The 13,703-nt window shown below is 40.6% G+C and overlaps 1 protein-coding gene across 5 annotated transcripts in view; it reads left to right on the top strand.

Moving 5' to 3' along the window:
- The window catches only part of MYOF (myoferlin), a 190,013-nt gene that overhangs the window by 111,944 nt on the left and 64,366 nt on the right, over positions 1-13,703 (top strand). For all 5 annotated transcript variants that reach the window (XM_049856042.1, XM_049856039.1, XM_049856041.1 and 2 more), the window contains 6 exons: positions 236-413; positions 2,097-2,221; positions 6,535-6,641; positions 9,156-9,348; positions 10,336-10,491; positions 13,227-13,358. In XM_049856042.1, coding sequence (XP_049711999.1) covers positions 236-413; positions 2,097-2,221; positions 6,535-6,641; positions 9,156-9,348; positions 10,336-10,491; positions 13,227-13,358 — 891 coding nt within the window. The remainder of the gene's footprint in view (positions 1-235; positions 414-2,096; positions 2,222-6,534; positions 6,642-9,155; positions 9,349-10,335; positions 10,492-13,226; positions 13,359-13,703) is intronic.

Below are 13,703 nucleotides of genomic sequence, written 5' to 3'. Positions count from 1 at the left end.
TTTGTATTGTTTCATTTTTTTCTCTATTTCACTCAATGCTGCAATTAACACAATGGTGCTTTTATATTTGCCCACTTGTATGAGTACAAGGGGAGCTGCTGGATTCAAGACTGTTCTTCACTGGTATTTAATTTAGGACTAATTGTTAGATTTAGAATTATATCTACTATAAATCCACATGTAAATAAGAGCAAAAGGAGTTACAGCTGAGCCTTATGTTTGCCATACTTTACAGAAATATCAGCGAAGGCGGAAGTACAGCCTCTCTGCTGTGTTCCATTCAGCCACCATGTTACAAGATGTTGGCGAAGCCATTCAGTTTGAAGTTAGCATTGGGAACTATGGCAACAAGTTTGACACAACCTGTAAGCCTTTGGCATCAACAACCCAATACAGCCGTGCCATATTTGATGGTAAGACTGACCCTAAACTCTTCTCTCCTGTGTACATTTACAGAGGGTGCACCTTGGGGCAAGAAGCATGCCCTTCCTCCTCCCCTGACAGATATTACCCCCAGCATATGATTAGCCAAAAAGCCAGCTGCCATTGAGTCAGCTTTGACTCCCACTTGTATGAGTACAGCGGTGCTCCATAGGGTTTTCAATGGATGATTTTTTGGGGAGCATATCATCAGACCTTTCTTCTGAGGCACTTCTGGGTGAACTTGAACCTCCAAGAACAGCAGCCGAGAACGTTAACCTTTTGCACCACCCAGGGACTCCAGCATATGATTAGTGGAAAGGAAAAGGCTGAATGAGGAAGAGAGTGCAGTTGGAGTTCAGGCATCTTTGAGAGTGGCCAAACCTGAGAAGTTGCAGACCCCATTGCCAGGAGCTGAACTCCAGTGCCTCTCTCCCATGCCCAGTTTTAACACCAACTCTGCCTGTCACATGATAGTCACTCTGCTGAACACTGAGCTCCCCAAAACAGCTCCTGTTCCTGCCCACCTCTGCCCTACCAGGTCCCAAATCTTTCTTATGTTGAGTAGCTGGAGTGGGTGGAACTCAGGCTTGGGCACTTGAAGATCAAGTCTTTGCTCTATTACCCGCACTATGACCAGGATTAAATAACTGCATTTGAACAAAGGTGAACAAAGTTCCTGTGTTGAAGGAGCTGACTTTATAGTGCATAAGATGAATCATAATAGAAGGTAGCATATGAGAAGACCCTAATAAAGGTATTGACAAATGGTTTGCGAAGAGAGAGGAATTCCGATCCAAATATCCTGTAGTTTTATCTACTTTTTGTACAAGCCATTTTAAAATACCCTAGAAAACATCAGCTAATTTTTAATCACATTAAGGGCCTAAGTAATACCAAACCCTATGATAGCCAGCTAAGGCTTTTAAGGAGCCAAAAATTCTTTTTTCTCGCCCCATTTCCAACAAAAATATTTATTTAGAACAAGAATTTTCGGGGACAAATGCATTCAATCTAATTTCCTTAACCTTTTATGGTCTCTATTTTCTTTTGCTCTGTTGTGCAATCAGAAACCCTGGTGGCATAGTGGTTAAGTGCTGTGGCTGCCAACCAAGAGGTCAGTAGTTCAAATCCACCAGGTGCTCCTTGGAAACTCTATGGGGCAGTTCTTCTCTGTCCTATAGGGTCGTTTTGAGTCAGAATCAACTCAACGGCACTGGGTTTTTAATGGTTGTGTAATGATCATTGATGTTCAGGTGCATAACCCCAAATCACTAAAGATCCTAAGATTGTTGTGCTCAGTTTACTAGGGTATTTGAGAGAGATTTTCAAAAGCAGGCCTAATGAAGAAGAACTTTTTAGCTCTCCCTCAATTGCGTAATTTTATAAAATTGAAGAACCAACCACCCTAACCATTCCCCCAAGCATCTGGATTAATTAGCAGCACAGATTGCACAGCTCTTTGGTAAACCCATTGCCATCGAGTCAATTTTGACTCATAGCCACCCTAGAGGACAGAGTAGGGTTTCCAAGGAGCGGCTGTGGGATTCGAACTGCTGACCTTTTGGTTAGTAGCTGTAGCTCTTAACCACTGCGCCACCAGGCCTCCACTCTTTAGTAAATGTGTCATTTATTTTAAATGTCCAGTGTTCACTGACCCTGATGTTCTACACCAGGGAACTTCTATTATTACTTGCCTTGGGCCCACACGAAGCCAGTTGTTACCCTGACTTCATACTGGGAGGATATTAGTCACCGCCTGGATGCAGTGAACACTCTCCTAGTCATGGCAGAACGGCTGGTGAGTTTTTCTTTTCTACACTTCCTTTTTACCAGAGAGAATTATGTATCAGTTAGGATGCAGGTTAGGCCACTGTAACACAAGACTTCAAAATATAGTGGTAAACAAGAGAAAAGCTGTTTCTTTAGTAACAGTTGAAGTGGGCAGTCCAAGGCTGGTTTGGAGTTTCCATCATGCTGGGGTCCCAGGCTCTTTCTGCCTTGTTGCTCTGCCATCACCAAGGAGTAATTCTTGCCTGCATGGTAGAAGACGGCTCGCCCCCACATCCACCTTCTAGCACTTTTTTTTTTAAGTGTAATTGTTCCTATAATAAAGTGCAGTGGATATACAGTATAATTGTATTAATGACCAGTCCCTCTCCTCTGGGGGGTTGGTGAAAATTAGTCACAACTCTCTTCTAATAACGTCTTGGGGGTTCTTTAGTTCTTTTCATCCTGGTTCTTCTCCTCAGTCCTTCCCACTGACCAAGCTGCCCTAATTCCATGTGAATCTGCACAGACGGTGGCTTTCCATGATCAGGGCCTTTGGTTCTCATGGTGGGCACTGCTCAACCTTTCTGCTTTCAGAGTACACTCAAAAAGCACACCTCTTCAGTTAATGAAGACTGGAGAGTGGAAGCCTTAGTTGGGTTAATTGAAACAGGATGGGTAAAGAAAAATATATATGCATAAGTGTGTATTCATTTGCTCGTCTCTTGATATAGGATCACCACCTTTTTCTTCTCTTTGCTTTTTAAATTAATTATTAACTAACTTTGAGGGTTTTTTTTTTTTAATGTAAGTTCTATGTTATCTTTGTTGCGCAAACAACACATAACTTGTATGATTTTCAGTTTGGGTTTCATTAAAGTGGAGCCAGAACTTAGATTGCTTCATACGTCCCCTTCCAGGCAGCGTCCTAGATTTTATGATTTACGCACAATCATTTACTGTAGGCTTGCACTGCTCCAATTTAATAGCATTTTTAAAAGTGTCTGCCATCGTTATGACTCTTCCCAAAGCATTTGATTTAGTTTTCACAGAAATAATTTCTTTTCTGTTCTTAATATTTCATTGGCTTACATAATATTCAATAGGATTACATGATTACAATAATAGACACAACACGCACAGGTTTGGGAATGAACACAGCTGGCTCTTGGTAAGCCCATAACTCATAGCAGGAACAGAAGGGCATGGACATTCAAGCTTGCAGCATCTGTGGGCGTCGATCCATGTGTGTTATCATTCAGGTGACCCTATGAGTGAGTTACAGGAAGGTCTGTTATGAGAGCTTCCCTTGTAAAGCTAGGATAGAAAGGGAATTCCTCTAGCTAACTCTATTCTTACTAGCTATTGCAGAGCGATGCGAATACCTGTTTTCCCCAGTAATTGCCTCTTTTTACTAAGTCTCTGCTCCAGCCATGCCCAAAGCCCCTGATACACAACTCCAGGAAGCACCACGTACGTAGACCACAAAGTCAAAGACGCCTTCTGAGAACACATAGGGAGGCATCTCTGGCTGAGCAGCAGCATCTGGATGGGGTTTATGACTTTTTTTTTTAAAAAAAAAAAAGAAGTAATGTTTTAGTATTACTAACTTCAACCTTTAGGGGTTTTTTTTTCTTTCAATTTTTGGTAACATTTTATCATTAATATAATTTTAAATTTACAAAACAGATGCAATTGCTCAAAGAACTCTTATTCATTCTTTACCCAGTTTCACCAGTTGTTCACATTTTGCTCATTTGCTTTTTCGTTTGCTTCCTCTTTCTGCCTCTCTCTGTCTCTGCTTCTTTCTCTCTCCACACACACACACACACACACACACGCACACATCCACATACACACATATATGTGTGTTTATATATATATTCTATTTTATTGGTTTTTTTTTTTCAGAATCATTTGAGAGTAAATTGCAAACACCATTTACCCCACATGCTACAGTGTACATTTCCAAAATGTATATAAGGTCTTCCAGTGTATATGAGGACTTTCTCTTATATAATCACAGTGCAATTATCAAAGCAAGAAACTTCACGTTGACACCCCATAATAATAATAACCCCAGTTCTGATTCAAATTTTGTCAATTTTTCCAGTAACATCCTTTATAGTTATTTTTGTCCCCAGTCCAGAAGGGAATCCAGAATCACACATCGTATTTAGTTGTTGGTTTTCTTTTTTTTTTTTTTTATTCTCCTTCAGTTAAGGACAGTTCCTCAGTCTTTCTTTGCTTTTCATGTCTTTGATAGTCTTGAAAGTACAGGCCAGTTATTTTTTAGATTGCCCCTCCATTTGTGTTTGTCTGACGTTTCTTCCTGACTAGATTTACTCTATACATTTTTGGCATGAATAACACACAAGTGATGGTGTGCCCTTTTCTGTGTCCTTTATGTGCATTGTATCAGGAGATGAAAGGAGCCCTGGTGGTGCAACGGTTAGGTGCTCAGCTGCTAACCAAAAGGTTGGCGGTTTGAACCCACCCAGCAGCTCTGTGGGATAAAGACTAGCAATCTGCTCCCGTAAAGATTACAGCCTGGAAAACCCTACAGGACAGTTCTACTCTGTCTCATGGGGTCACTGTGAGTCAGCATCGACTCGGTGGCACCCAGCAACAACTACGTATCAGGAGGCACGTGGTGTTGGTTTGTCCCCTTATTGTTGTTGTTTGTTGTTACTGTGTGCTGTCAAGTCTATTCCAACTCATAGCGACCCCATACGACAGAGTAGAACTGTCCCATAGGGTTTCCGAGGCTGTAACCTTTATGAGATCAGATCTCCAGGTCTCTCTCCTGTGGAGCTCCTGGGTGAGTTCAAACCACAGGCCTTTTGGTTAGCAGCAGAGCACTTAACCACTGTGTCATCAGGGCTCTCTCCGTCCCCTTATTGGTGATACTAATTTTGACCTCTTGTTTAAGATGGTGTCCATGTTTCTTCATTGTATTCTCTTTTTCATAATTGATAAGTAATTTGTGGCAAATATACTGTTCCTCATCAAACTTCCATCCACTAGTTTTAACATCCATTGATGATTCTTGCCTGCATGAGTTATTACTATGATAGCTGCAAATGGTAATATTTACACTCAATTATTCCTTCTACGTCCATTAGTCAGCATTTTCTCAGCAAGAAAGAACTTTCCTTTCTCTCTACTTCTTATTCAGTATTTTATATATTAGAATGGAGTCATGAATTTCTTATTCCTTTTATATATTAGAATGGACTCATAAATTTTTATTTTATTCAATAAAATAAAGATTAAAAAATAAATTATTCAAAAAAATAAATAGGGTATAATCTCTTACCATTATTTTATTTTCGATGCTCAAATTGCCCCCAGGAGCCCTTTCAAACTGGCTCTCTGCCCTTTAGACATAGCTGCATATTTTTTTTTCAGTACTTCTTTGCTTTTTGGGCACAAGAAGATCTTCTCCATTGTACAGTTCTTCATCTTGTACCTTGTGCTTCACCTGTCTTAGCCCTAGAATCACCATTTCTCCAAGGAGCCCTGATTTCTTTTAGTGGGAAATGGCATTTAAAAAACAAGCTCTGGATACTAGGTGTGCTTCTTCTGGAGTTTCATTACTTCTAGGCCTTCTCAGGAGACAAACAGGCACACGTACACACCTATCTATATTTCAACAGCTATTAATGCTAGAAGTCACGAGTTCATAAGGATACTTCCAGAGTCAGCCCAGTACCACAGGGTTTATTCTAATCTTCCCCATTTCTGTATTTTTAACTCCTTTATTTAACACTGAGAGACCTGACTTCCATCATCCTCAACATCTTTATTCATTTGTTCATCCTAAAATCCACAGGTAAACTACTGGGAAAAACAGACCTATTAATTAAAGTTTGATATGTTTATGATTCTTTTTTTGCCTTTAAACTGAGGATCCGTAGTCAAGGTAGTGTGTTCAAAAGTTACCTGGGTTCAGTGTAGTTATAAGATTCATTTGAAATAAGTTATGTCCATTTGCTTCTGCTTATCTTCCACTTTAGTTTTATTTTCCCCCATCCTTGCTAATTTTATTTTATTTATTTCTTTGAATATGTAAATATTTACATGGTTTCAAAGGTCAAAACTATATTGGAAAGACTGTTCTATTGCTTGAAGATTTCAGTGTTGATTGTATTTTGAAGAAAAATAAATAGTACTAAGCTATGGTGAGTGCTATTAAAAAAACCTCTAATTTTTCTGCCATTAAGCATTTTAATATGTATATATATATTTTTTTTAAATAAAAGTTAAACCTTTCCTGAATGTAATGCAATAATGTAAGAAGACACAATGATCAATTATTTCCTTTTCCTCCAAATTCTTCAGCAATCAAACATTGAGGCTTTGAAATCAGGGATACAAAGTAAAATTCCTGCAAACCAGCTGGCCGAGGTGTGGTGGAAGCTGATAGATGAAATTATAGAAGACACAAGGTACAGTGATCTTACTTGTATCTCAGAGTTCCTGGCCATGCTGTCCTCCCTTGAACTATCAGAGCGTCTAGAACTGTTTTTAGGGTTTGCTTGAAAAATGAATTTGAACTATTCAAGCTCCTTAAACAGCCTTAACTAGGAGTTGTCTCTGAATCACCACCAGGAAAAGCTCCACTTTCTGATCAGGTGCCAATTCTAAAGGAGCCAAGGAGGCTAAGGTTGGCCTCCCTCCAGGAAGCACCTCCCAGGCCAGCCTCAGGCAAGGACTCTGTGGAAGGGGTGGCCAGGTCTGTGCTTCCGCTTCCCACCAGCTTCGAAGAAAGGTGATCCCTGGCTACCCCAGAGAATGGGATCTAGGGATGGAGCACAGATTTCACCATTCAGAACAGTGATCCTAATTCATAAATGTATTTTTAGAAATAGCCTTTCCACTTCCTCTCTTGCAAAATGCCTAATGAGCACTGTGGCCTAGCCTCTGTTAGGTGAAACCAATGGATTTGACTTGAGCCAGAGGGCCTTTCATAACTACGACTTGGGGAAACAGCTCAGATCTTCTGGCATTTGGAAATCAAAGGGGGAAGTGATTCATTCGAAACTCATATTAAATATTGGCTAAGAAAGTGGTGGACAGAGGAAGTTCCAGAAGAAAAACATATTGAATACTTTCCACAGCAAGAACCGTGGACCTTTTTTTTTTTTTTTTGCTTCTGAGCGAATGCCCCAAATCTCTCTATCGCCTTTCGCCATCTGGTGGCTGAACTTGGTAATTGACATGTAGCTGAAATTAAAGTATGCTGGGAATTTAGGTTCAGAGAATTTTAGAACTGGGTCCTCAGGGGTCATCTTTTGCAGTCTTCTCATTTTATAGATGAGGAGACAGAGTCTCCAGAAGGTGAAATGCCACCTCTGATGCCCGGAGTCTTATTTATCAGTGTAGCTACTCTTTGTACTACAAATTTCTCACAGTCAACATCTGCTTATTGAGGGTCCCACATGTGACTTTTGAGCTAATGACATAGCTTCTGTATATATTTTTGCCTCAAAGAATCATTCTAGGGACTTCACCCTTCAAGTGTTGTCAAAATTATTAATGTAACCAAACAAATATTTGACAATGACTTTCACATGGGAAATGCCTGTGAAATTTAAGATTTGCTGAACAAAACACAGACGTATCTTTTGATATTTGTGATATGAACTGTTTTTGAAGAACCAAACTGGAGTCTTTTTAGCTTTACTGTAGCAGGAAATTCAGTGCTTAAGGGAAGTCATGCTAGGACCCCGTTTATTGAAGAAGCTGCGTGACATTCAAATAACTGGAAATTCTAGGTAGGAAGAATGTGAGTAGAACTTTCTGGTATTGGTGGCAATACCCCACCCCCCCGTAGCCCCCACCAGTTGCCACGGTGGCAGGGAGCACTGGCAGCTGAAAGCTGACTCTGGTCCCAGCTGTACTGTTTTCTGTGATCTTTGTGGTCCCGTCACTAGACTTACCAATTCTCATTGGGAATAAGGACTTGGCCTATACGAATGGCTCTTAATTTTTTTGAACTCATGGACCCCTTTGAGAATCTGATGAAATGATGACGGTGGTGAGATAACGATGAGGGCTATGTTATTTAGACTTTACTATGCAACAGACTGGGTTCTAAATACTTTCCGTATGTTAATTCATTACTCCTCACAACAATCCTAAAAGGTACATATTATTATCCCAAATTTGAAGATAGGAAAACAAGAGATTAAGTAAGTGGTCAAGGTCACAGCATTAGTAAATGGGAGAGCCAGGATTTGTACCCAGATTGTTGGCCCAAAGCTTGTGTTCTTCATTATGTTACACTGCATGTTGACACAGGCACACATTTATCTTTATAAATTCCAAAGATTCCTGGACTTCCTAAGGCCTCCCCATGGTCTTTCTAGGGGTCCCCAGTTCCCAAGTTAAGAATCCATCAACTAGTGATCTCTAGTTTCCCTTCCTCCTCCATCATTTTATGGATCTATACAGTAATTCGAAGAAGCAAAAGAAGGGAAGTCCAGTTTCTTCCAGCTGCTGCTCTGTTTCCATACTCTTCCCAGTGACTCCATGGGCCTTAGGTCAAACCTAAGGAATTGCTTTGGAATTTTAACCCCCTTGCATTCCTCTGAGATTTACCAAACCCATTGCTGTCAAGTCGATTCTGACTCACTGCAACGCTATAGGACAGAGTAGAGCTACCCCATAGGGTTTCTAAGGCTGTAAACCAAACTGCCACATCTCTCCCCTATGGAGCAGCTGCTGGATTTGAACCGCCAAACTTTCAGTTAGCAGCCAAGCACTTAACCACTGTGCCACCAGGGCTCCTGAGAGTTAGGAGACATTATTTGGGAGGTCTGCGCTGCCAATGCCATATTCAATTTCAGCCTAAACCAGGTTTGTAGAGTTAGGAAGTCGGGGTGGTTTACGAAATGGAAACCAAACATAGTGAATTTGACAGTTCTGAAACACAAAATTCTCTGTTGCTTTTTCTTTAGATACACGTTGCCTCTCCTGGAAGGAAAATCTAATGTCACAATTCTTGATACTCAGATCCAAAAGTTGCGGTCCGTATCTCTCTCCCAGATACAGGAGGCAGCTGTGAGGATGAGGTCTGGAGACGTAGATGTGAAGTCCGCAATGGCCGAAGTTGAGGACTGGCTTGATAAATTAATGCAGCTAACTGAAGAGGTGGGCCTTTGAAACTAGATGAACGTTACCTAATAAGGAAGAAAGATTCTGTGGAATGGCACCAAGGATGGGGATGGTTGAAGAATCTAGTACATCATCTTGGATATTGAGCAGATGGGAGGGATGATGAAGTCAAGGAGTTAGGCTTGGGAATGAATGGGGTAAAAGCCATTGAAGTCAGAGCAGGAGAGGAATTTTAAGTTGGTAGCCCCAGAATGATCTTCAAAGAGGGAAAAGTCATTATCATTATCATGCTACAGTCAGAAAATATTTCAAGTAAAGAGATGAAGGGACAGATCAGTGTAATACAGAGAAGTAAAAATGCTAGCTTCAGTTGGCAGCGGAAGGACCTGGATTGTGAGACAGCCATGCTCTGTCTGTGTCTGGGAGAATGTGAGAAACCTGTACCCTTCGATTGCTGCTGATGACGCCCTTTAAATGATCCTTGAGATGTTGTCGTTGTTGTTAGGTACCATCGAGTCAATTTTTGACTCTGTGACCCATGCGACAGAGTAGAACCACCTCATTGGGTTTTCTGGGCTGTAATCTTTACAGGGGAGCAGATCTCCAGGTCTTTCTCCCATGGAACCACTGCATGGGTTCAAACTGCCAACCTTTCAGTTAGCAGCTGAGCGTTTAACTGTTGCACTACCAGGGCTCCTTCATGTGTGAGATAGGACAGGGATGTTTCCTAAAATACCTTGCAGAGCTGAGTAGGTGGGGCTTTTAGCAGGTGAAGCTGGCCGTCTGCTTCCCTCGATCCCTTTGGCCAGCTGCAGCCTGCCTCCCAGCTCTGCAGGCTCCCAATGTGGTGCTACGAGACATCAGTCTCAGGAATTTGGGGCAGAGCCCTAACCACAGTGCTTCTGGGGTAAGAGGAGCCATGAGGGCCCTGGACCAGGCCTATCTGGCCTGCAGGGTCTCTGCTCCTTCAGCATTTAGACTCATCATAGCTTTTCTTCCTTTTCTGTCTACTCACGTGACCAGCCACAAAACAGTATGCCTGACATTATCATCTGGATGATTCGGGGAGAGAAAAGACTGGCTTATGCACGAATTCCCGCCCATCAGGTTTTATATTCCACCAGTGGAGAGAACGCATGTGGGAAATACTGTGGGAAAACCCAAACCATCTTTCTGAAGGTACATGTCACTGTCACCTGTGCATGTGAAATACTTAAATGCAAAACCTGTATTCACAAGTTTTGCTGCTTTGTAAATTGCTAATCATTGGATGGTTAAGATGATCATGCTCAATTCTGTTCCATCCTGGCCCCTCCCTTTAGGGCAGAAATTCTCAGAGGATGCTGGTGCTCAGTCAAGGATGCCTCGGTAGACACCTTTGTGACATTAATATTGACTTGGCATTGTGAATGTTGTGCTTTCTGGCATGAACACTCCCCTTGCTTGTAATGTCTCATTCAAAGGAATTACCTTTCTTCTGTGCATTCTAGTGAATGTTCAGGAAAGCAGAAAAAAAGAAGAAGATAGTATAGCTAATCCATGGAATCCTATGGCCCTAACCAAAGGGGTCCTCGAGTTGAAAAGTTCTGAACATATTTAGAGTCATGGGCTCTTTCAACATCTGGTGAAAGCTACGGGCCCTCACCTCCAGAAGAATGCACATCGCACGTGCATCCAAGGTTTCCCATATGTTTCAGAAGCTTCACAGAATCCCTAAATCCATCCCAGGACCCCCTCATTTAGAACTTCTGCTTTGTGTGTGAGCATGGAGAACCAAAGGAGGGCCTGGGGCTAAGAAAGAGGAATGTTTCCATCTGCATGTTTGACATGCCTTTGGCTGGGGCAACCCCAGCCCAGCTCTTATATCCTTCAGATTTGGGACAGAGGAATAAAAAGTGAGAAGAGAAAATGTGGTCAGGGCAGAGAGTTCTCTTAAAACAAGGAGATATCTGCTAACTTTTAATACACACACTCTTTGCTCTTTAATCAGAAGGGTAGAAATAGAACCAGCATGATTTTCTTCTTTCAAGTGTCTCTAGGTGGAATAAATGTTACTTAAGATAGAACGAAAATGATAATTGATCTCAGCAGTAGGTGGAAGCAAACTGATTAATGAAGAAAACTGCACAAAGGGTGGGAAAGAAGATTAAAGTGATATTCTCCATGTTAGGTTTCGGTACTTTAGTGACTCAACAGCAAAATGTTTGTTTTCTGGATAATATTTTCTATTTATTGGATTCTGGTAATGTTTTCATTATCCAGTTTGAAAAGCCATTACTTTAATTCAGTAGCTCTTTTTGGTCTCGGGACCCCTGTCTACTCCTAAAAATTATTGAGGATCCCAGAGAGCTTTTGTTTATGTAGGTTATATCTATCAATATTTATTATAATGGCAATTAAAACAAATAAATTTTAAATCTTTTATTAATTCATTTAAAAATAATAAGCCCATTGTATATCATCATAAGTTACATATTCTTATAAAATACAACTATATTTTTTAAAAATCATTGAGCAGAGCGATACTATTTTTCATTTTACAAACTGATGTCTGGTTTAACAGAAAATAACTGGACTTTCATGTTTGCTTCTGCATTTAATCTGATGCAATAAGTTTTCTGGTTAAAGTATATGAAGAGAACCCAGCCTCACACAGATATGTGGTTGGAAAGAGGCGGAGTATTTTAATAATCTTTTCGGATAATTGTGGATATTCATCTTTGCTACAACACCAAACTCAACAGGTAGTAGCTTTTAAAAGGTTAACTTCGAAGTGGAATCTGAAACTATATCAATGAACTTTTCATACTGCTACATTAAAATCCATTAGGTCACCACAATTAAAAAAAAAAAGATCCATTGTTCTGTCTTGGACTTTGAATGGCTCTTCTATCCATTCATTATTTTGGAACATCAAGCACTGATCATTTGGAAAATATTGGTTCACTGAGTTATACAGATCTCCCTAATGTTGACATATGATCATACAATATAAATAAAAATAATACCATTTGTTAAAATCACTACCTACTTTATCAGAAGTGTCTTTGTGTATCGGCAAGCTATCAGACTCACCATGGCAAGTTTTCCAAAATTCTCATTTTTACTTGAAATTGTGAATTTTATCATTGGCAGCAAATACTGTCAGTTCTTTTTCTTGAGTTGACAGGCTTACTTAACGTCCAAGAAAATTCTGCCCCATGCCCAAGTCTAGATAACGGTATTTGCTGCCAATCACTGTTTCAAGTAAAAATGGTATTCAATTAAGAAAACAAAACAAAAAAGCCCACTAGTTCAGCTCACAGCTCAAACAATTGCATAAGAGCGTTTTCTCAAGACCACTTCACACTGATGTGTGGTGGAAGTGCTTTGTGCACACTTCCCATTTCAACACACAAAATATTAAAAAGACATGTACTCAAGGTCAAACTTTTATAAGATTGATCATCTTTACTGCTTGATCAAGAACACTCTTAAGTGAAACTGGCTTTTTTTTTTTTTTTTACTGAGAGTGCATGGGGTGAAGAACACAATTACTACTGGTACAATCTGGTGCCACAGCCTTGATTGCCTTGCTGACATGACAGGAGTTTAGCCACCATTGTGCTGCAGCAACAGTGCCAATGGCAATGCTGTGAAAAAGACACATACCATCTTAGTGTCACTACGAAAATACCTTTGACCTCACGGACCTCCCAGAAAATTTTAAGGGACTCTCAGGGGTTGATCTATGGACCATGCTTTTAGAACTGCTGCTTTAGTTGTTTTAGTCTTTGCTGTAGGGTCATTTGGAAATAAGCAAACAGGATTAAACTGGGGAGAGCAATGCTTAGGTTTTCCATTTGCTTTTGGCTTTATTGTAATGTCACAATCTTCACTGCCCCCAACATAACATGTTATTGTGCATCTCACAGTATCCACAGGAAAAAAACAGTGGGCCCAAGGTGCCTGTGGAATTGCGTGTTAACATCTGGTTGGGCCTAAGTGCTGTGGAGAAGAAGTTCAATAGCTTCGCAGAAGGAACATTCACCGTCTTTGCTGAAATGGTACTTTTACTGGCATCACTATCTTTCCTTTTGGGGGAGTACTTTTACTTTTCATCCTCGGGGAAAATATTCATATACCAGAACAACAACCTCTATCATCACCACCACCTAAAATCCCACCCAAGGAATCTTAACCTTAAAAGGTTGTCTTGAGGTTTTGGTGTCAACACTGGGATTCACCAGTCAGTGATTAGTGCCTTTATTTTGTAATTCTAAGAGATGACATCCACCCCAATCTCACCAACAATATTGAAAAAAGGGTGCTTTTCCAATTCTTAGTACTAAAACCCAATGACAGTCAGCCACAAGTGGTGGGACACTAAGTAGAGACCTAATGAGGAACTC

This window comes from Elephas maximus, chromosome 16 (assembly GCF_024166365.1).
Source record: "Elephas maximus indicus isolate mEleMax1 chromosome 16, mEleMax1 primary haplotype, whole genome shotgun sequence".
Classification (NCBI taxonomy): Eukaryota; Metazoa; Chordata; class Mammalia; order Proboscidea; family Elephantidae; genus Elephas; species Elephas maximus.
The sequence above is the reverse complement of the archived record's forward strand: the minus strand, read 5'-3'. Positions and strand labels throughout refer to the sequence as shown.